At 32.6% G+C, this 25,406-nt stretch overlaps 1 protein-coding gene across 4 annotated transcripts in view; it reads left to right on the plus strand.

The window, feature by feature from the left end:
• Positions 1–11,627: 11,627 nt before the first annotated feature.
• LOC124357684 (pickpocket protein 28-like) overlaps positions 11,628–25,406 on the plus strand; it is a 38,015-nt gene continuing 24,236 nt past the window's right edge. Inside the window, exon 1 of one of the 4 annotated variants that reach the window (XM_046809684.1) lies at positions 11,628–11,780. In XM_046809684.1, the coding sequence (XP_046665640.1) occupies positions 11,778–11,780 (3 nt within the window). In that variant the 5' untranslated portion in view covers positions 11,628–11,777. Of the gene's footprint in view, positions 11,781–12,350; positions 12,466–12,492; positions 12,631–24,592; positions 24,752–25,406 lie in introns of those variants that run through there. The other 3 variants (XM_046809701.1, XM_046809692.1, XM_046809675.1) reach the window with 3 other exon arrangements.

Raw genomic sequence — 25,406 nt, forward strand, 5'->3', positions numbered from 1 at the left:
AAAAAAATCAAGCAGGTCCTGATTTTTTTCGCCTCCTCCATGTTCCTTGTCTTAATTCAGGACCGTAAATTCTTCTTAAAATCTTTCTTTCAAATATTCTCAATCTATTTATGTCCTGTTTGGCGAGTGACCACGCTTCGCAACCATAAACTACAACAGGCCTGATTACAGTTTTATAAATTCTCAGTTTGGCCTCTTTATGAAGAATGTTGGAGCTGAAAAGTTTCTTAAATGCAAAGTAACATCGGCCTCCCGCGGCTATCCTTGTGTTAATTTCTTCAGTCACGCTGTTGTTTGCAGTTAGAGTTGATCCAAGGTATTTAAAACTTACTACGTTTTCTACCTCATTGCCATTTACCTCCAGATCCACTCCTCTTTGTCCCATTCTTGTCATTTTCAGGTACTTAGTTTTTTCCCAGTTAATAGTCAATCCAACTTTGCTCACCGCTCTTTCAATATCTTCCAGCTTCTCAAACATAGCGCTCTGACTTCTTGCAGCTACAACAATATCATCAGCATATGCTGATAACTGACTCATTCTATATGTGATATCACCTACACAATCCACCTTTATCAATGCCGCTTCCAGAACCAGAATGAAGATTAATGCTGATAAGGAATCGCCCTGCCTGACACCTGTTTTTTACGTCAAATGGTTCCGTCAACTCATTATTGACTCTAACCATGGCTATGGATCCTTCCAGTGTTAGCATTACGAGCTTTATGATTTTCTGTGGTACTCCTAAGTGTTTAAGACAAACTTCCATCCTCTGTCTATTCACCTTGTCAAAAGCTTGCCTGAAGTCCACAAAAACACAATGCAGGTCCGTTCCAAATTCAGCACATTTTTCAAACAATTGTCTTACCATAAAAATGTTGTCCATTGTTAATCGTCCACCCCTGAAACCACATTGGTAATCTCTTATACAATGTTCTCCATAATCTACTAGCCTGCTATGTATAAGTATGGAAAATACTTTATATGTAACATTGAGAAGCGTAACTTGATTATATAACTGTTAGTAAATCTTATAGGAATTCCAGAACACTTTTTAATTTTACTCTGTGTTTATAAACAACACAAGATAAAAGTGATAAAGTGGTCTAAGTGATATTATACACAACAAATATTTTTAGAATATTATTCGCTTATGGAATCGAGTGCGTGCTTCTTAAATGCAGGTTTCCAAAGCTATTTTTTTACTATCTACATGAGAACATCACTTATAATCGTTTGTGATAATTTCGAAAAGAATTTTAAAGGGTTGATTACAGTTAAATTAAGAAAAAATGTAAGAAAGAGTGAGTTTAAATGTGACAAATATTTTACCGTAATGTTAACAAGTGATAATCAGAAACTAACTATTGTCCATTCATCGAGAATTGAGAGTGTGGCACCGCCCACCATTGCCATGACAACATGACGCGCAGGTTCACATGAGATCTACAGCAGCGCCACCTCGGTAAATAACAACTCGCGAGTGGCCTCTGTGGTTACAACAGATTCTCACCGCACTGTGGGCAGCGTGTTACTATCAACATTTGGTGAATAAACTATATAAACAATTATTGGTCTTTGATCCAAATCCATGACATTCCAAAAATAAATACTGTATAAAATTATTTTCTTTTTAATCAACACCCTCCATGTCATGCTAACTTTAGAAATTGACACGTAACCAAATATAATATTCTATACAGGTACATTTGTACGTGTAATTATAATATAGTAAAAAAACAATCGTTAGTCAATTAGTTACCTTTGCATTACAATTCCGTAATGCTGATTCATTTAAAATTAAAAACCACGAATCTTCCTGTGAATGAAAAAATGACCAGATGCTATAGGAAATTAAATGTTCAATTAGAATCAGCATTATTTTATTGTAATTTTAAAGCTAAGACGAATGCGACTCTTACCCATCACAATTTTCCTGTGAGAACACGCTTTTTCTCCCTTTAGCAAATAGAATGTTATATAAAAATATCAACCATTAAAAAGTACAGAATCGTTTTTCAAATTTTAATTAAAATCACAATGCAACATAGTTGCAATGCAACCCTCCGCCACCTCTTAATCTTGTGTTATAAGACTAAGACGACTCAACTACATACAATTTGAAGGGCCCAGCCGAAAAGAAAATGTAATGATGTCAAGGCGTAATGTGCGGTAGCTATTCACTCTGCTTGGCCTCATTAGTCAAATGTATGAAATTCGGGAACGGAGAATTTCGACCCGGCCGGTATCCATTCTGCTTGGTCTCATCAATCAAATGTAGGAAATTCGGGAACGGAGAATTTCGACCCGGCCGGTTTCCACGCTGCTTGGCCTCATCAGTCAAATGTAGGCAATTCGTGAACGGAGAATTTCGACCCGGCCGGTGTCCACTCTGCTTGGCCTCATCAGTCAAATGTATGAAATTCGGGAACGGAGAATTTCGACCCGGCCGGTATCCACTCTGCTTGGCCTCATCAGTCAAATGTATGAAATTCGGGAACGGAGAATTTCGACCAGGCCGATATCCACTCTGCTTGGCCTCATCAGTCAAATGTAGGAAATTCGGGAACGGAGAATTTCGACCCGGCCGGTGTCCAATCGAATTAAATTCGACCTAAACTTTATAGCATGTTGACGATTCAATTTTGAATTTGGAATGAGCAATTAATTTTGATTACCATGGAAATAATGAAAAATGTTTCTGATTGTTCGATTTTGTTTACAAATATTAATTTTTTTAACCAGCTAGCGATTAATCATTACTTTGAACATCTCTATTAATGTTGTCGGTAGTTGTGTATTAGTAACTTTTGTGCTGACATAAGTGCTGACAGTGTTAGTAGTAACGAAACAAATAAAAGCACACCTTTTGGTTTGTCGATTGTGATGTTTTAAATCTTTTATTTCATTCGCTGTTACTGTTACACTTTTTGACAAATTTCTACCAAAATTATCTAACTATGGTAAACAATTATACAACAAAACTTAAGATTGAGACATATCCAAAATTTGATATTTATCAAAAAGTGTTTTTTTATAGTTGACCTATCTATAGAAATAAAATTACTACTAATTATGCTAAAGTTATGCAATGATGTGTTTAATGAATTTTAATACGTATATTAATAATCAAATGTTCGCAAAAACTGTATGTACTACTAAAATAAGGAAATATCGTGGTCTCATAATTTCTGACTTGAGATTCGTATTCTTTTAACTTTTTTATTTAAACAAGAGAACATTGTTTTTGTAATATAAATAAATAGTAATAATCGAAAACGCTTTAATAGCAAGTAACTGTTAAGCTCATATGCAAACAATCTCGACGATTTCAAGCAAACAGTGAATATCACAACGTTTAAATTTGGCCATTAATAACAGTAAACTTGAAGCGGTTGTATTTAAATTACTGAAGAAACACATTTAAATTATTTAAGACCAAAATAAAGAATTTGATTATTATAAATGTTTAGATTTAAGTTTCTATTGTTCTATGACCTGGTATTGTAAACACATTGTCGCTATTAAAACCAAAACTAAAACAATTATACGTACTTTCTGATTAAACGGATGCCAATATATTAAAAATAAACGAGGTTTAGCAATTTCGGGTGGGTAGTTACACAATAAATACTGTGAAACAAATTTGTTTATCATCTGTACACAATTATCACGTTGTAGGAATTTTTATCTGCTCGGACAGTCAAATCAGTGAAAGTATGTCAAGTCGAAGGTCAATAACCGGTGCAACTGCAGTGCTCTTATCAGACTGTACTTAATTCCTGTCTAGGTTTATCATACATAACCTAACTCTGTAGCTCAATGTTATGTTTGTTTTCGTAGTGAACACTTGTTGTAGTGATTTGTAGATAGTGCAATGAATGATGTTAATTAGATTTGGGATTTGCCAAAGAGCGAGGAAGAAGCTGTATCGTTTTTACAGAGTAAAGAAAGTTTGCAGTCGCTGAAACAATGTGTGAATGGTCGTAACATGAATTGTATTTTACTGCTAATAATCCATTTTGGCAATGTAACACTAGACCGTAGGGGATGGTTAAGACACTATGTGGTCAAAACAACTCTATAACTCTTTCGGGGCCCGAGACTCCAGACTATACGGAAAACCATGCGCAACAAAAATTCTTTTAAAATTCCATAGAAAGAATCCCCAGCAAACTATTCATATCTTAGTCTTGACTCAATTACACTATCTTAAGCTAAAAACTCATCTTCCAGTTTTCTCTTGGCTACTAATTCCTTCTGTCTAGCTTCATTTTTTAATGCCTTCAGTAGCTTTTTCGCTTTTCGTACTTGCACTTTGGTAGGTTAGCTCTGTGAAGCCAGGATTGATTCTTTTTGGCTGGAAGAACTTGGTTTGGTAGGACTAACTATAACCACGAGTTCCCTTTTACCAACATTTTTCTTCTTTTTAAAATCCCCTTTCGGTTTTGTCATTGTCACAACGTATAAGTGTATAGGTGCACAAGAATGTTCAATAATGTTTGTAAACGAACACTGAATAGATGTACAAATACTCTAAACTCTAAACATAAAGAAGAAAACAAATCTTCTGACCAATCATCTGTCTTGACTGTCAAAGCCTCAAAGCAAGCTGCCAACTTGTGCAAACAAAAAAAACATTACAAAGTATATTGTGCACTACAACGAATTTCCTCACACTAGCCCAGAACCAACATCGTCCTTTTTTCATGGCATGTTATCTTTGAAAAAAACATTTAAAATACTTTCCGATGACATTTGAACATAAACTGTATATCAAATTAATTAACCGTATGTCAACGAAAGAAAAACATCCCTCGAGATAGTACCTAACAGTAAAATATCAAATTCTAGAGGGGCTGATCAGAAATATAAATTGAATTGTAATGGAAAGGCAATTATGAACCGTGTAAAAAACTTAATTAAATAATCATGTGATGCCGCGCGGCCTGCCGTAATCGGGATTCTCGAGAAAGATAAGATAACAGCGACAACAATATCGACCGCAATACCTGGAAATGCTTGTTGATTGATGGAATGTTAGTTCTGTTACTCAACTACATCGTTTTATAACGTTCTAAGTTCATTGAAAAAAGTTTAAGCGTTGGGGGCATAACGGAATGTGACCATTCATTTACAATAATCTAACAAATATTTTGGAAGTCCTTCTTGAGAATATTTAACAACCCATCGTGCTAAGCGTTCAAATCCTACAAGTAAAACGCACGAGAAAACACAGAAGTCACAACTTGTCATAGCACAATCTGACGGGAAGGTTCGGTACTACAATTCACGATACCTCGAGCACACTAGCGAATTCTGATGGGTGACATCTAACAATTAACCTGAGTGAGATGTCTAGTGTGGATTGTCTTTGGTGGCAGGGATCTGTAGTTGGCTACTTTCTTTAAGTAAACTTTCCAGGTACAAGTATTCTTATAGAGTCATCACAAATACTTTCGTACCAACTTTTTCGTATTTACAAAATATGCAAAACAATACCTGCATCAAACTTTTACAAACAATAATGTTGCGAGGAACACATGCATCCTCCATTTAATAAAATGTCAATGATTCTGACAATTATTGAACAAATTTTCACCTGTATTATTAGTATAAAGCTATTCCTTGGTTTCTTTTTTAATTTAATAGCTGATAATACAAGCGTGTTATCATTAGATGGGTAAATATGGCTCCCTGCTCATTTACTGAAAATATTTATTCAGCCGTTTTAATCGTGTTAATGGATAACAGAAAAATATTTTTACTGCTTTTTAACTATGTTATAAATGCATTGTTTATAAAGAAACCTCCGTAATAGTGTTAACAACTTAAATCAAGTAGACACACATGTATTTTTGCAAATATTTGTTTTGATAGAACATACCAGTTATGCATTCCTATACCTGGAGGCAGCGTGTGAGTTTTTGGATGCAGCTAAATACGTAGACGGAATATAACTAAAAATTCAAAACGTATAAAGATGTTAACACTTCAAGAATTTTAGGTTAGAAAATCGCCTGATATTTTTATACATCAATCAATATTTTGATTCTGACTGGTTGTAATCAAACCTGTTTTACTTTATAAAGAACTTTTTTTGCGATGGTTTTACAATAATGTTCCTTTGTACTGTATAAATTGGCTACAGCAAAGCTCGTGTTATTGGTTCCAGAAATGCTCTAAAGCCTATTGACGTCGCGTGGCTGTCATCATAATTAGCTCAATTGCCTCTATTGGACTGGCGATAGGTCACGTGACCTTCATCCTGATCAGGATTCAGGTAAAGTGAGCGAGTTTGATTTGACCGTCCGGAAGCTATTTTTACCCTCTACATAAATTGATTCTTCATACAGTTAAGGTATAAGAACGTAATAAGAACTCAGTTCTTGTAAAATCTATCTTTGCTAGAAATACCTGTTTACAAGCCACGCCAATTGGCTTGACAGAAGTTTTCTAGTAGCTATTCTTAGCTCTCAGGATTACGCGGCCAGTGGCATAACCAACGGTATCGTTTCGGTTTAACATGTGTCGACTAAAATAGCTTCCACAACGAATTCTAAATATTTCAAAAATTGAATTGTGTAAGCAATATTTCGAAGCTGTATGAACCCGACTCGTAATTCTGAGAACTGATTCTTCTTTTTGGATTTCTAAGCAGTGACCATGCTCGATAATGAGATGCCCCCAAACATCTTTGATCAAATTTTGAAGGATATTGAGATAATTCACATGGAGAGATTATGTCCTTTGACTGAAGATTAGCAGTCTGTAAGTCCAAGAGCAAATAATTGTGTTTATGTCCAAAATATGCCATATATGTGGTTTATTGTAGATTTTAGCATAGTATATACAGTCATGGTAATAGACACTGAATCCTTTCGCTGAACAATATTGTTGTAGTATGAAATTTATTATTTCATAAAATTTCGTCTACTTAAGATTATTTTATGAACGACTTGTGCTGTATGACGCCTTTTAATGCACGACTTGTACAGGTCAGTCATTATACTGCTTGGTAAATTGAATTATACTGTCACAAATAACCACTTTTGTCACAAAATCAGACCATGACATTTTCAAAAATAATTAGATTTTCGTATTTAAATATGTTGTTATCTATTATACCTCTGAATGGAACCGGAGCTTAGCCAAGAAAGGAACTTGAATTAGTGCTTTACTCTGATGTAATTGATTGCAGTGCTGATATAACTGTGTGGTCGGGCCAGAACAACTCGTTATGTGGATTGGTTCCAAGTTCTGCCAGTACTATGAAACATTAGGGTGTCCATTTGAAACCTTTGTGAGAATTGAAGATGATTAGGGGCGTAAGACTGGTAGTTTGTGCACTCTGGTGAGAATCTAAGAAGATACATCTGGTTTTATACTTTCACCGCCGTCAGTATCATAATTTATATATCTAAGTTTTTAGGTTCATATAACCCCGAAGCAGTTCTCACGCAATGTAGTTCTCATTGTAGATAGCCATTTTCATTTTTTGTTGGATATCCACAGTGTGGGAAACTTTCCAACAATGAAATAGTGTGAACAATGTTTCTACGTGGCGTGAACAAGAAAATGTAGATGTTTGTTATGGCATAGCTAATGAAGATGCGGTAAACATAAGGGAGATATTTAGATGGAGTTTTGCCATGACATTGCTGAGTGTGTGCTGTGAAACAAAATAATAAAAACACATCAACTTTATTCACTAACCAAGTATTAGTTAACTAGAATTATTATAAATTATCAATTAAAAATAAATGTTCAAACTCTGGTTTGAAAGAAGGTTGCCATGTATTTATTACAAACTTTTGTTTAAAATTGAAGATTACAAGTATTTCAATAGATTTTTAATTTAATGAATCTTCTTTGAGCGCCTCTATATGTTTCTGGATAAGAGAAATCTTAGTTTATGGGTTATTATATATAACCACGAATAAATTTATTAAAATCAAGAAATAAATGTTGATACTTTATTTCTGTAGGAAGTGATGAATTAGTTCCGAAGTCAATTTATCACAAGTGAATATTTTTTTTTATTTTCTTGTTGCAATTTCAGATAATGACAAGGTTTATGACTCATCGCAACAGTTGAAGTAAACCGAATATAGAGTATATTTATTACCCTACAGCGCCCTTCTTCTATTTTCGTGTGCATATTTCTCGAAGCGAGAAGCATTTCTGAGGTAATTTTTCAGTAATTTAGAACAAATGGTGTTTCAGAAATTAAGTTAAATTATTTGGAGACTTACTTTAATCTTGTTTGTACAGGGAAAGAAACATTTTTGTAAGAGCTTGGATGGATTTTTCTTCATTGGTTTTAAAATAATATCGCTCGCACAGCCGTCAGTCAATTACCCTCTTTATTGATTTTAAATATAATTAATCGCTACAATACTTCTTTAACTGTATTTTTGGTTGGGTAAAAGTAAATGTAAAAACGGAAAGGCAGTCGCTGGACTGACCGACAGAAGTGATTACTTCTTATAACGGGCTGTGAATATACGAGTACCGTATATCTTGAAAACGTGCGTTAGCTAATAATTATTAAATGGTCATGTTTATATTTTAAATTAATATGAGACAATCAATTGTTTGACATAAAAAGTTGTATATTTTTTATAAATTGTATGCATATTTTGTACATGTTTTACATTTCATATATAAAAATGATCACTGACTTCTAAATATTAAAGTAATAAATGTGTATACATATTCATGATTATTGTTTGTATTAATTTCTTCAATTTGGTCAGTATCATGTTCACTACAATCTTGTATTTTAGATAATTACTTCATTCTCATTGTCATTATATTCTAAAAATGAAAGCATGAGTTTATAATAACTTAAATAAAAAATAAAAATTCTGGAACAAAATACTATTAAATATCTTGTAAACACAGCATCCTTTGTTGTTCCACATCTCGTTGTACTTATGTTTTTATCGATTGATATTGTTAAATTTAATTTATCTTTTAAAAGTAAATTAACGCCCTGACATCAAAATTGCCGCGATAGTCACGCCCCATTTAGCAGCTACAGAGCGAACAAGCGTGACGAGAACGAAAGTTGTTTCCCCGTGCAAAATATAAATCCATAGCCCTCCAATATAAGTAGTCACTTCTAAAATATACATACTATTGATAGCTTTATATTTTGAATTTTATAATACAATTAAAATAGTAGACAGATTTTATATAACCTATATACAATTTGAATTAGGTACTATTAGCGTTGTGAATGTATCCTATATATTTATTGGCTGAACGTTTATCGAAAACTCTTCTGCCAATAGCTGATGACGAAATCCGATGTTCGCCTAGCTGTACGGACTATAACTCTCGAATGGGGTCAACTACAGGACTGAAATTTGATATGAAATTTTATCTGCAGTACCTTTACATTAATGTAGAACAATGTAAACGTCAGTACATTGGGGTTACATTGATCGTGTGGATATGCTGGCAACAAGAAGTACAAATAATAAACAATTTAATAAAAACAACCAAAGCATATACCTATTGTGAAAGTTAATAATTATCCTTTCTCAATAACTTACCACTATACAAAAAATTTACTTTCTTGAGGAGGTTTGTTTCATGCTTAGACATTTTAGTTTAACCTGCAATGTTATTTTCATAACAAGCTATTCATTTAAGGAGTTTTTCAATGCGTTTTGTTAACTTGTATTACTGATTCAAAACGTTCTGTTTACACATTTTCTTGTCTGCCTGTTAAGTACAAATTATGAAGTCTACTTTAAACTAACTCTGAAGAGAGCTATTCTTGAAATTTGGAACATAACTCGGAACTGGACAACATTGCTTTAATATGCAATTTAGTTATGGAAAATTAAAACCCCTGCAATATTCGCATTTGACCTTGATGAAGGAAACAGGATTTTTCCGGACATTTACCATCGTTCAGTGAAACAAGAATCAGTAACTCTACGTTTCGAGATCTGCTATCTGATCTCTTCTTCAGGTAAAGAACTAACCTAATACATAATTACAACAATTACAATCTTAAGTTAACAAATCAAATGACCTTGGTGATACTAATAATCAGTAGATCGAAGCAATAAGTATATTTAACTAACTGGTTCATTAACATCGTACTCGTAATATACGAGTTAATGAAAATCATAACTTGAACGATAAGGATTTAACATGGGAAGTGATTCACAGTGACAATATTTCTATTTACGGATGTGACGCAGTACCTTGGTCCAGCTCAAGATTTATGTTTAGAACTAATATCGTACTCAAACGAACAATATACTAATGGAAATGGGTAAATAAAATTGTTACCATTTTTTTTATTTTCATATGACATAATTTAATTTACTAATTTCCGAAACAATTAATTTATTTTGCTGTGAAATTTTTAGTTATAACTTGACAAATTTTCTGTTTAGAATTTGTTGTATAAACACATTTTTACTTTTGAAAAAACGTTAATTTTTTCTTAGTAACTAAATATTAAGAAACATATATTTTTCCCCCATGTAGCCTAATCTGTATGCAGCTTTCTGCACAAAAATAGTAAATTTATTGTATAGAACATCATAAATATTGGTTTCATTTTTTTTAAACGAAAGTGTTCCAAATTAGAAATTTAGCAGGAATTACTAAATATTTGCAAAAACATTAGCAAGCGCCTCATTAGTCAACATCTTTACAGAAAAAAATTCCAGTACCTTATTTTATATTATGAAGATTTATGCAAGACATGCATCTTATTTAGAAATGTTAACAAAAAAATACATTTATTTTCATATCTACATTTTTGTGCAAAATCATAACGTAGCCTATGACAGCTTTTTATTAAAATATGTAGAGTCTACCTAAAAGAAGCTTACGGTACTGTGTTTATTGAAAAAGATTTCATAAATCTCTGTAAGGTCAAAATTTGCTTACCGCTTCAGAAAACAGTTACTAACTGCTTACGATGTAACCTCCCCCCCCCCCTCTAATATATGAATACTCACAATAAAAACCACCAATCCTTACGTAAAAAATAAATAGAACTACAAGTTATTCAGTTAATTCAAAATTTAACAACGCCGATAGCTTTGAAGCCAAATCAAATAAATAATCATTGAAAACTATAATTCCAACCTCAATATATTTGAACTCGAATTTTAATTATTATGTATGGATAAATTTTACAGCAAATAGATTTGAAAATACATAATATTATTGGTACATTTATTTATTATTCAAGTATTTTCTCAAAATTACTGCCCACTATTCATACTCTTGACACATTCAATTAAATTTATATTCAAATATACCGCCTTCTAATGGATGTATTTTAAACTTCCGGTTTAAGCCTTCTTTATTTTAGAGCATCAGCCCTCCGATATCTAAAGTGTGTAGTATTATTTACTTTATGGTATTTAGGCAGTAGATACTGCAGCAATTAATTACTTTTGTAATGTTTACAAATAAGACAATTTGTATGTTTTCTTAGATTTTTAATTTGTAATGAGAGGTGGACAATGTAAACTGGTCTGATCGCCTTTCTTTGTTTCTAAAAGTAACGTGTGTTTCTTCTATTTAACATTATGATGTTTTCTTCGTAAAACAATACAGCGCAAGCTGTTTGAAGTCCAGTACTGTGTGTGACAAACTAATAGAACAGCCTTTAAGTGACACTGGGAAGCGACACGGGTTTCCCTGTATATAAATATCACATTGGCGACCATGCTATCGACAGTGCCAAGTAGAAGGCTACGCCCTTTACGTTTTCACAACCTTTGCAATACCCAAGATGGTGAGTAGTCGTTAACAACCCCACTAAAACAGGTCAAATTGATTGAACCTCTTACTTGTAATAATAATATCAAGGAATAACAAAAAATAAAGCTTTTCAAAGTATGAAAGTATATTATTAACCATGCAGCTTTATAATTGACACAATTCCGGATTCTTGTTAGATATGATATTGTTTTGATGTAGTTTGATTTCTTTTAGGTTATGTCACAAGACGGGTGCAAATTGCACGTATCGATCATGTGATTATAATTTTAATTCTTAGTTGCAGTTGAGAAAATTTAATGAGAATAGATTTTTTTTTATTGGGGGCTGCATTGAAATGTCATATTTCAATAAGAATACACACTTTGAGTTTGTAAAATTCCCTCGTATTAAAATATACTTACGTTGAGATTAGTTCAACGTAAAAATGTATTTATTATGATTTTGCAAATGATACGTCTAAAACTGAAATTGAATATAACGGAATTTAAAATTTCTAACAAAATGATTACTTTTTTAAAGAAATTGACTGACGGACAGTCAAAGGTAGAGTGCAGCACTGCATTTTCTGTTGTTAACTTGCTCTATTACAGATAAAGCGAAACCATCAAACCAATCTCTTTTATTGTTGTCTTTCCACCAGTTTCTTTCTATCAGTCATCCATCTTGTCATCAAGTGTCACGACAGTTTTAATGTATATGTAAGTTCGGTTATATTCTGAGATATGCATATTGCAGAATAAGAAAATTTAAAATTAATACAAAATATATCTTTTGCATTAAAACCGCTGTGAAATATTTGCTATAAAATCTCTCCTATTGTAATGAACTGAAACTAAAAGAAATGGACAGTTACTAAAACTTAGGTTAGCCTATTTTTATTTGTTGGAATTGTAATTTAATAAATAAATTTCTTCTGGAAAGTCGAAAAATTTGCTCTCAGTGGTAATAAAATATATTATTTAAACCTTACTTACATTAACAATTATGTTCTTCTATAGCATTTTTATAAAGAATTAGGCCTAATAACAAAACACAGATTAGACCTATTATCATGTCAATTAATTCATAGTTTCTTTTTTGAAAAAATTATATAAGTATTTAAAACATATTAATAGATAAATATATATTTATTTATTTAAGTATTCATCCATATTAAATTAATGGCTATGTTACTTTTGCAGTATTATTATATTTAAAATCTAGGTATTTATTTACAATACCGTGACCATGAAAAATGGACTTTTTTTTCATGGATTGGGCATTTATAGCCAAGTATTATTATCACAGGTGCATATAAACTGGGGGGAAAGTATATCATTGTATTATATTGATGCCTTTCGGGCATTATTGCATTAAGGATGGAAAATAACCGACAAAATTTTGTCGAACAACACTTGGAGGGTTAAGGATCAGGGGCATCACGTGATCTGGGATTCGACTTTTGCAAGCTCGAGTTAATTTTTTTTCTAAAAGAGCAAGCAGTGCGCAGCACTGCGCAGCGGGCAGGCATCGTTGACAGGATTAACGTCATCATTTCAGTAAAATTGCCAGAGGTACTGTCAAAAACAGAGTTTTCAGAGGATTTCAAAAAATCGTAACTCCTTTGATTTTCGTTGCGGACGAATTTTTTCTTCACTATTGTTTTCAGGAAAAATTTAGTTTTCAGGAAAAATTGTAGTTTTCAGGAAAAAAAAATGAACATACCTTTCCATGGTCACGATATTGTAAATTGATACCAAAATCTATTTCATAAAAATATACTTTAAATAGACTAAGAACTGATTTTATTGTGCGTGAAGGGTAGGGTACGATAAGCGGACCCGGTGTTTTATATCGAAGAATGTAACCATCGATACCTAATATTCGCATCTCATATCCTAGACTATAAATCGATATAAAAGTATCTATAATCCACAATAACAATCATATGTTTTAAATTAAAATATGAATTTTATTAAATTAGATTAAGCGGGCCCCACGTACGATAAGAGGACCTGGTTTTTTATATCAAAATTGCAAACGATATTACTTAATCATAACAATCGATATAATCAATCGCTACTGATTAATTATTTTGAACTATTAACTTAAATAATCTATATCAATAGCTGTAAACACTCTAAAATATTACACGAAGGATAATATTTCAATTTTACATAAGTAATTCTGATTATTAAAAATGGCAGTCAATTCTAGAAAAATACACGACGTTGCTTTTTCGTGGCTTCAACATGTTGAACTCGTACTGAAAAACCCATTATGTGAAATTTGTGGGAAAGAAACAACTGTAACTGTGAGAGGAGTAAATATGGTCATCTTCAGTTTTCCTAATTTTGGTTATAATAATTTGTATGATAACTGTATATATTAAATTCATATTTTAATTTAAAACATATGATTTTTATTGAGGACTATAGGTACTTCTATATCGATTGATAGTCTAGGATTTGAGATGCGAATATTAGGTATCGATAACTATATTCTTCGATATAAAAAACCGGGTCCGCTTATCGTACCCTACCCAATTATGACTCATAAACAAACTACATACATACCTATTTATATCAATTAAAAAGTCTGAGTATTTTGGTATTATCTGAAGGCCACTACTTTTTAATCAGTTTCTTTGGGACATAAAAAAAACTATACATAACTAGAAGTAATGCACATTATTTGAACTGCTGTGAAAACTGCAGGTCGTTATTATGATCGGTTCTTGTTTTCTGCCTCCCTAAAGGAAGTAATTTAGGCCACTCTGTCCCTATCTACTTCTTGTTATTACTCCATATAAGTAGATTTAGATTAGGTTATCATAACTATGTTACTATTGGTATAAAAATTAAAGATAACCTTTACAAGTGCTCATGTGATCTAATGTTGAATTTGGGTTCTAGCTTGAGGGATGTTTTTCTTTTTTCTGTCAGAAGTATGTTATGATAGCTTGCACTGATGGACAGGGGCATTTCCGATAGGTACTTTCCCGAGTTTTTTAGGTTCCCAATAAGAAAAATTGTTAAAACACTAGTGGCCTCTGGGTAATACTAAAATACAAAGTCTTTTATGCAGAAATGTAATATTTAACTTAGGCATGTAAGAAAGTAGTGTATTGCAACAATAGACTCTATTTTGCTTTGTGGCGATTTATTATAGGCATCCGTGTAAGCAGAACCTGGCCCTTCTTTCACTTCTTACCAATGTCTTTATAAATTGACATTTTTCAGGCATAAACCTGTAAAAACGATTGTTGGCACTGAAAGGATTAATAAAACACTAAGTTAACTATATCCTCTTGCTATAATGGTTAACTGATTCTATGGTTGGTGGCAGAGTTGTGGGTAACACCTATTAAAATCCCTCAAAACTCCTGTCAATGTAACATTTACTCTTTCTAATGTAGAAGCCAAGTCAGCAGTAGGCTTAACATTCCTTTAGTCTAAACACGCTTTAGTACCAGTCTTGCATTAAAACACACTAAAAAACTGGTTTTAACCCTTTGATATGTTAAGAATAAGCATAAATTGCTGTCATATTCTTTCTTGTATATTTTTTTTAATTTTATCTTTCATTGAATTATAAATTTGAATATAATAAAGTGACAAGCAGTAGTTTTAAAAATATTTAAAAGAGAATAAGGCATTTCAGTATTATCCAGTGGCCACTACTTTTGAAAGATGTTTCTTACTGGAGACCTACAAAAACTACATTATAAGAAATTTGTACTAACTAACCGAAAAAATACATGTTATTATGACGATTGGATATTGTTTTCTACCTCTCAAAAGGAAGTGATGTCAGCCAGGAGACTACTCTGTCCCTATCATTTATTTAAGTAGGTTTAGAATAGATTATAAATATGTTACTATTAGTACCAAAGATGACCTTTGCAGGTGCTCACGTAATTTGAGCTAGAATTTGGCTACTATCTCTAGGGATGCTTTTTTTTCGTCTAACTTTCCGATGTCAGTACACATTGCAAATGATCAGAGGTAGGGAGAGTACCGATCGAAAATGCCCCTGACCATCAGTGCGGGCTTTAGTGGCCCTCGCACTTCTGGCGAAAAAAAGAAAAACTTCCCTCTAGATAGCACTTCCATTCAAGCTCAGAGCGTGTTTAACTTTTTATATTTATAACATGTACGTATGTATTTACCTACTTATATACTAATAACAAACAAGTTGATAGGGCCAGGATGGCCTCTTTCTCGCTGACATCGCTTTCTTTTGTGAGGCAGAAAATAATAACCGATTGTCATAATGGCATGTCATTTTCTCAGTCAAATAAAGTGTACTCTCTCAAATAATGTCTTTTTTTTAGGTCCCCAGTAAGAAAACTTTTCCAAACCTCCGGATAATATCAAAGTATCAAAAAATATTTCCATTCTACTAAAAATTTGCTTGCCACAATGAGCAGTGTTTAACACCGCCAATTGAAGAACTAAAATATATACATAACAGTATTTTTTCATTTTGGTAAATAATGAATTCTAAAATAATAAGAATAATATAATTGCCAGCACTGAAACCTTTTCCTTTAATTGACCACCATTACTTTGAGTCTGTAATATTTTTAGCTCCTAAGCAGTAGTGATCAGCCTTTTGGAATTTTATGGTTTAATGATCAGTACTATCTAAAGGGATATTTGTTACTTTGGTGTTATCCGGAGGCTACTGTTTTTGGAAAAGTTTTTCTTACTAGAGACCTAAAAAAACTTTGTTAGTAGAATGAACAGGCTTATTTGACTTAGTGTGAAAACTACATGCCATTATGAGAGTTCTTTGAGAGCGAAAGTCCTCACCTAGATAAAATTTAAGTATTGGAATGTGTAATATTTAAATTGCGAAGTATTTTTTATCACTATAATATGTAACTGATCATGCCCCATCCGTTTACAAATATTTGCAACAATACTGTGAGGGTAAATGTATAGCCTATATTCATTAGATTAGGCTATTTACAACTATCTTTTCAAACTACAACTCCTTCACACCTAACTGGATAATCAAGCAAGTAATTAAAAATTTGACTTTGAGATTAAATTAAATAATGATCTAAAAAAATTAGAATCAATTGGCATCACAGGGGTTCATTTAAATTGGTTTGATTCATACCTTTAAAATATATTTCAATATGCAGAAATTCCATTTCTTTAAAACAATAAAATTAGTAAAGTCAAATCAAGAAAACTAGGTGGTGCAAGGAGTTTTGCAATGTTTAATTCTTGGACCTTTGTTATTTCTCTGTTATCTTCAGAGTATTTTGGCTGATATTACAGGGACTAAGAGTCAATTCATACTTTTTTCCAATGATTTCAACTTGATCGATTCAATAAAAAACCAAAAAGAAATTGCCCAGATTCAACTCTCAAACATTCAAGAATACTTCTTAAGCAATAATTTATTTTTAAATGTAAACAACACTAGTTGTATTAGTTTTGAAACAAAACAGAATAGAAATACAATCACTAAACATTTTGAGTGAATAGGATGTGAGCCAAATTTTCAGTACAACATTTTTGGAATTACAAGTTAATAATAATTTAAGTTGGGACATACAACATTTATCAAAGAAAATTCGTTATGATAATATTAAAAAGAATGTCATACTTATGTAGCATGTCTGTATTAAAAATCATCTATCATGCTCATATACACTCATATTGGTTTTGTTTGTGAGTATATGGCAGAACCTGTGACTATAATTTGGATAAGATTTTAATCCGTCGAAAATTACGTCAGAACAATGTTGAAACTAAAACACGATGATCATGTAAGAGAATATTTTTAAAGTTTAGAAATAGTGTGCGCGCTGTGAAATACATACCTATAATACAAGATATAGAAATGATTGTAACCCAAAAAAAAACTGCTTTCTTTTTTCAGTAAAAACACAACACATATGGGAACAAAGTTTTGGAAAATACTACCTATTAAAATTGAACCGGATTGGAATAAATTTAAAAAGGCCTTGAAGTATTTTCTGTTAAACAACACATTTTAACAAAATGGTAACTGGAATGAAGCAACTGATTTTTACAAACAGGAACACAGATGATTTTGATAAAATTTCTTCATAAATTCCATGTTCCATGTTGTGGAAGTTGAAAATAAAATCCTAATATATTGAACACAAGTTTTTTTTTATAAATAATAGTAAAATAATTGAGAATAACATTATTGTATCTTTATAAAAGACCTGGTCACGTATAGATGGATTAGGTCGATGTTATCCAGCTGTTGAGTAATGGTTAGATTCAGTGATGAATCCATTACTGTAAATGCAGTTACAAATTGACCTCAAGGAGGAATCCTATTATCTCTTCTGTGTTGCCTGGTTTTTACAGACTAGACACAGTAATGAAGGTTTTGAATTACAGGGCTATGCAGATGACTTTGTAATTGTTGTAAGAATAAAGTTGTACTATTCAAGCTTATACAGGAAGCCTTTAATCTCGTTTGGAAGTGGTGTGTGGAGAAGGAAAGGAGTGTTAACCCCTCCAAAACCATTATAGTTCCTTTCACCTGACGGAAAAAAATTAATTTACAGCTCTGCCCAGTTTTATAATTAATTGGTTATAGGGCATCATACAAATAATAATAGTTTTGGGTGTGGTGCTCGATATAAAGTTGACATGGAACCAACATTTGAAGTCACTACTCCGTCTCACAGTAGTCGCTTTCTATACTCCAGGTTCCTTAGTAGAACCTGGAGTATACAGCTAAAGATGACAGTCTGCTCAATAAGAACATCGTTAGGTCAATGATTGCCTATAGCTGTCTTTTTTGGTAGAAGAAAAACAGTAATGACTGGACTTCATGGTGTTCAGTGCCTAACTTATCTATGTCTTAGTGGAGCCATGTGCTCTAGACACATGGCAGCTCTGGAAGCCTTGGGCTACTGTAACTTTACGTGAAGGGCAAGGCGACCCTTAGTAATGTAACACTGCTTCAAGGAACAAATCCAAGGAAGGACCAAATTTCTGCTCTTCTAACGCTCTGGGTTCCTTCCGTGTTTTGGAATCCACATCTATCAAGTGGAAATGCTTGAAATACACCCTTCTGGCTGCTATAAACATCATTTGTGATGTGACGCAATTGCCCTGACTAGTTGGAGACACCTGTACAGAGCATTTCTAAAACCTACTGAGGTGGGACTTTAAGATCCCTGGGACATCTTGAGGTTTATCAAGAGCCTCGAGATGACCTGGGTTGTCAACATTTCAGGATTAAGTTACACCAGATCCTCAAGGTCAAAGTGGTGAGGGTATTCTCTTGACCTTTCGACTCCATTATATTGTAATCTATCTTAAGTGATGTATACATATACAACATTTAAAATTGTTGACACTAGTTTTTTTATAGTTTGTAAACTGCATTATAAAATATATATAATGTACTGAAAAATTGTTATAATATAGTGCCTTTGATATAGATAGAAAAGTGTCTACCAGTCTGTAACACATATCTTACCAGGCAGTAGTCCACTTAGTACAGGATATCACCACTATAAAGCTTTGGGTACCCTTTAGACTGTGGTAAAGATAATCAATAACCAGCAGAAACAACATGAAAGTAGTGCTGTATGTACTAAGCATGGAAACATATGTAGTTTTATACGTATAACTTTTGTATATACATATACAAAAGTAGCTCAGAGAGTATGAGGCAAGCTCCAGTAGTGGGAAAGGTTATTAACATGAAAACACTATTGATGAGAATATTCATATTTATTTGAAAATTATTAATCTTACTTTGCTTATACGGATAACAATATATGCTACTTCAGTGTATCGTTCATTCAGTAAGTGTTTTGTTAAAGGCTTATTTATATACATTCGCTTAGACTTATAACAAAGGAGACTAACTGGTTAGTGGGAACTGCAAACAAAATTCTATGAGCTAAAAATAACTAAACCTAAGTCAAACTTAGTAAGGTGCTCTATACGTGTTTAGCTCAACTTTGTGTTTAGCTCAACTTTATCTCGTGCCTGTCTTTTATCTTCTAACTTGGCAGATTATCTCTTGCTGTCTCAACTTATGCAACTGTTTTCTTCTTTTTATCTCTACATTTATTTATTTGGAGTTTCATTAAATTATTCCCTGTATGGCTTATAATTTTTATGATTTTATAATTTGTATGTGTCTTCTAATTATTCCAATTGCTTTCATTGGGGCAGCCTATACATTCAACAAACTTATTCCAAGCTTAATTATAACATACACAATGATATTCATATCAATGGTAAACAACATATGAAAATAAAATGTCATGGTAATCTAAATTTATTGAACTTTGGTACTAGTTGTATTGTATGTAATTTTGTGATTGGGTTCCAAGGTAAAATTGTTTGATATTTTCTAATGGTATTGAATTACCGTATTTTAAATTATAGGGAACATAACAATCTACTAGATCACGTTAAGATAATGTTAAGATTTATAATATTAAGTACTATATATTTGTAAGTAATTGACCTCTTGGAGGCTAGCTTTTGAAGTGTCATTTTAAAATTGTATTTTTTTATTGCTTACGACTAAACAGACATTTAAAAAATTTACTTTTAATTGAAGATTACATTATTAGCTGGTAGTCGAGACACAAAAACTAAATCAGCAAATTACAATGGTTTAACCACAACCAATTACAATTCAAAAAATTAAAATGTCCTTCCTGCTAAATAATGGTAACGAGCATCTAATATTAGTTTTTACTTGAAAAAATATGAACCTAAAATTTAGTCTCTTTCAATATCTTCCACACCCATTATTAGGATTTATTTAGAAGAGAACTTTAGATGTATTATGCCTGCCTCTGTTGTATTTATCTCTTATCAATAAACTTATTTCCTATTAATAGTAGGTGGTGGTAGTAAAGCTCAGTTGCAATTAATTAGGTACTGGGTTTTAAAAAAGCATATAATTTTTACCCAGAAATGAGAAGTCATCAACTTCCAAGCAGGAAGAAAACCTATTCAAGAAGTCTTGAACCATACAGTCCTGAAGCAGATCCAGCTGTCCTGCTAAAAACTGATTGGTCCAAATCATTTTTTAGATTCAAGATTGATATCACTTTACGTACAAAAAATTTTCATGAGCATAAGTGAACGTCAAATTATGTTTGTGGGATTATTTAATTATGTTTCATTTTCAGTACACCACAGAAGTACATTATTCAAATCAGCCTGGAGATCCTTTCAACTATTTTCACAATTTGCCTTTTTTTTTAAGTTTAAGCATAATCTGCAAAAGATGACGAAGAAAAGATGATTTTTTCAAATATAGAGAATGTTATAAAATCCAAGAGAGCCAAATAGCACTACAGACATTGCAGGAAAGGTCTACACGTATCCACTTTATCTGATAACCATATAATAATCATTCACAAAGATTTGGAATCATTGCAGTAGTGATCCAGCAACATCCAAAATATGTCTTAAATCCTAAATTAGTCCAAATATGTTAATTGCGTATTCCATGAAAAGACTTCAACAGTTTAATATAAATTAACTGTTCATCTGGCGATTCATTTTGTCTGAAAAAATGTCATCCACTTGATAAACTACCAAGTTAGTTATAGCGATCTGCCTTTTTTAATTCCATGTAGGGAGGTAGTTTCTAGGCTCTTGATGGAAAAGGAATTGCGTAAAGACAAAAGATCCAAACACTTAAAAGATAGCTAAAATTTTTTATATCAGAAAACTTTACTTTTAAATTCAAGTGTGAAGTATGCTTTTAGCCGGTAGGAAGATACCCAAAGATAGAATTACGTTGCTGTAAATAGTTATGTATAGGGGAAGAATACAGCTATATAATATATCAACACTCTTTAAGGACATCATTAGGTTCAGCTCCATTGTTAATGTTCAGACCAGGCAGAAGCTTTTTAATTTCCTTTACAAAAAGGCAGAAAATGTTATAAAGAACACATACAGGGTGATTCATGAAGTTCTCCCCCACTTCTACAGCACATTGTACTAGTAAAAATAATGAAAAAAATGTTATATAAACATAGGTCCGAAAACGCTTCGTTAGCGAGTTACAGCTAGCGAAAGATTTCGCCTGAATTCCTGGGTAAAGAGTAAAATAAAGCCATACTACTGAACTTTTGGAAAGGTTAATTAAGTAAGAAATATCGTGGATTCTTATGTATTTTTACCTGATAAAGCTAATAAAATAGGTTTCAGAACTGTACCTGTAGTAGTTTTTTGAGGGATTCAGGGTTAAATGCAAAAAATTGGGGCACGAAACAATGTTTTTTTTAAGTTTGATGTAAAATAACTTTGTTAAATTGGTAATAAATACATAAAATCAACAAACATTAATTGTAGAGAATTTAATTCTGAGAAAATTGATATAATCAAAGTCTAAAATAAAACAGAAATATAAGTACCAAAAAAATCGATTTTTATTCAGTACAATACATTTACTAGTTTTAAGCAAAATTAATCAGGTTGGGCCAACCGTACGCACCTTTTTTATAATAGATGTTCGAAAGTGAGGCCATCATTATCAATACATTTTGCAGCACGTTTGTGTATTGCTTTTGTTGCGTTTCTTAATTTTTCAGGACTTCCCTGTATCTGCACAGCCGAATCCATAATACGGGCAATTAATTCATCATGAGAATTCACTTTTGTCTTGTATACAATGTCTTTCATCCATCCCCAGATGCAATAATCCAATGGAGATAGATCTGGTGATCTTGGTGGCCAAGGGTGAGGCCCTCCACGACCAATCCAGTGTCCAGGAAATTGATGATTTAAGTAACCAGAAACGGCACGTGAAAAGTGGGGAGGTGCTCCGTCATGCTGGAAGTACAAATTTTTGTCTGAGATTTAAAGGAACATTCTCCAACAGCTGCGGCAACTCTTCTTGAAGGAAATGCAAATAGAACTCAGCATTTAGGCGTCCAGGTAATATGAAAGGTCCAATCAGGCGATTGTGCAAAAGGCCACACCAGACATTGACGCTAAATCGGTGTTGAAAGTTCTGTTCCACTACCTCATGTGGATTTTCTTCTGCCCATGAGTGTTCATTGTGCAAGTTATTGACACCATCCCGAGTGAATTGTGCCTCATCCGTTAAACAACATAAACAAAATACGCTTGTAGAGTTGATTATTAATATTCAAAAAGTTGCAAAACTCCAAGCGAAGCGGACCATACCCTAGCTGTAGATGTAGAACCTTTTGTTTATGAAACAGATAAAATTTGTTTCGATTAAGTGACCTCCACACCGTTGACTGCGTAACTCCTAATCCCGCCTAGAAAATTACGTCGTGTACTTACACCTGGGACTGCGATGAACAGCATTAATAACAATATCATCATCAAGTTGGACAGCTCGTTCATAATTGGTTCTAGTGCTTGGTTAGTGATCCTGTTTCCCGAAGAGTACGAAAAGTTCCTGAAATTTGTTTTGGTATTTTGGAATTCCTCCTATTAGGGTAAATGTAGTTCATATTCTTCTACAGCAGCTCTAGCATTACCATTACAGTAACCCAAAATAAAAACCATATCGGCGTATTCCTCTGATGTAAATAAGTAAGGCATTTTTTCGCTGAATAAACAATCGAATTATAACTCACAGAAAGATTGCATTTTAATAACACGATTCACAGAACCCGATCTCCTGCTGTAGCTTGCAAAACACCACTAATTACACAGTTCTAACATAACAGTACAGAATACCATTGTTGAATCAGCTGTTATTCGTGCGTTACCAACTTAGAAATTAATAAAAACAAAAAACTGCATTTCGATGATTAGTAAACAATAATGGGAAATGTTTGCTTCATTTATTTTCGAACATTTGATGTAAATTTTCATTAAAAAAAAAATACAATGTAATAAAACATGATATTTTTATTTACAAACAAATTTATTTTACAGTTAATCTTGTTTGCTCAATTTATCTCATCATTAAGGAACAAACATTTTTGTTTTTATTTTATTTTAACTAAATACCGTACGGTATTTCTTTACAGCTAGTAATGTATTATACTGAATAAAATCGATTTTTTGGTACTTATTTCTGTTTTATTTTAGACTTTGATTATATCAATTTTCTCAGAATTAAATTCTCTACAATTAATGTTTGCTGATTTTATGTATTTTATTACCAATTGAACAAAGTTATTGTACATCAAACTTAAAAAAACATTGTTTCGTGCCCCAATTTTTTGCATTTAACCCTGAATCCCTCAAAAACTACTACAGGTACAGTTCTGAAAACCTATTTTTATTAGCTTTATCAGGTAAAAATACATAAGAATCCACGATATTTCTTACTTAATTAACCTTTCCAAAAGTTCAGTATGGCTTTATTTTACTCTTTACCCAGGAATTCAGGCGAAATCTTTCGCTAGCTGTAACTCGCTAACGAAGCGTTTTTCGGACCTATGTTTATATAACATTTTTTCATTATTTTTACTAGTACAATGTGCTGTAGAAGTGGGGGGGAGAACTTCATGAATCACCCTGTATCTCTTTGCTCTGTAAGAGTTGAGATCTTTTGTGAAGGACTAACTGATCAGCTAAGAGATTAAAAATGGATTGCGAGTTATCAATATTCTTCCCATTTAAGTGCATTGGAATAGTATTGTTTGTATTCCTCCTGGTATGATTAATATAACACCATAAGGTGGTAAAACATCGATCAATATAACATATAATCTAACATAAACCTAATCTTTGTACACATAAAATCTACATGTTTGCATTTCTTGTTCCAGTTGTTACTTGCTCTTGTTGAAAATCTTGTTCCAGTTTTCAATTAATGATACTGATTTCTTTTCATTGCTGGGCCTCAGCATTTGGTAGTGGCTATAACTGAAGTAAGCTGAAGTTGCTGAAGCTACACAGGCTTTACAAGACATAAGTACGAGTCTGCCAGCAACCATGTGTACTATTTCAATGCACATCCTAGAGAGCTGGAAGACAGGGTTTGGATGGGGAACTCAAACACACATCACATGACATGAGTATGGTACATACCATAGTATACGTGTTACTTTGATAATACCATAGCTGTAAAACTGCTGATGAGCTATATAATATTGATGATGCATGTATTGAATGCATGAAACCTTTATTAATTCTCTTCTCTTTTATTGATGAGCCTCTTCGTTCGTAATAATAGGCCATCATTTCTACATGGATTTTACAAGATATGACTGGTAGGAGTCTCCCAGGAACTATTAGAGATGTCAGAAAAGATTTAATCCTTAACAGAATTTATATACAAAATAGGCAATTTACATACCTTCCTATGAGCAATGATGTTTTTCAACTACTATTTTCCAACTATTTCAACTGTGTTTTGTGCAAGTTAGTGCTGTTGCATGTATGACTGTCTGCTGAATAAAGCATGTATCATTCTATTGTTGATGTTTGATAAGTTGATGATTAATTGATACTATAATTCTAAGTATTTAGTTTGTAAGCCTTACAGTTTAATCTGCTTTTCATACATGGAAGAGGTGCTTGATTTTTAAGATTTACCTGTATCTGCTGTCATTAATTGTGTTAGCTTAAGTACTTAACAATTAATTAATTTGTAATTTGCATGTGAGGCATTCTTCTAAACCCCCTTCTTTTTGCTACACTCTTCTAATTCGCTTACTTGTAATTTTGTATTTTTG

The sequence above is a fragment of the Homalodisca vitripennis genome, chromosome 1, assembly GCF_021130785.1.
Source record: "Homalodisca vitripennis isolate AUS2020 chromosome 1, UT_GWSS_2.1, whole genome shotgun sequence".
Lineage (NCBI taxonomy): Eukaryota > Metazoa > Arthropoda > Insecta > Hemiptera > Cicadellidae > Homalodisca > Homalodisca vitripennis.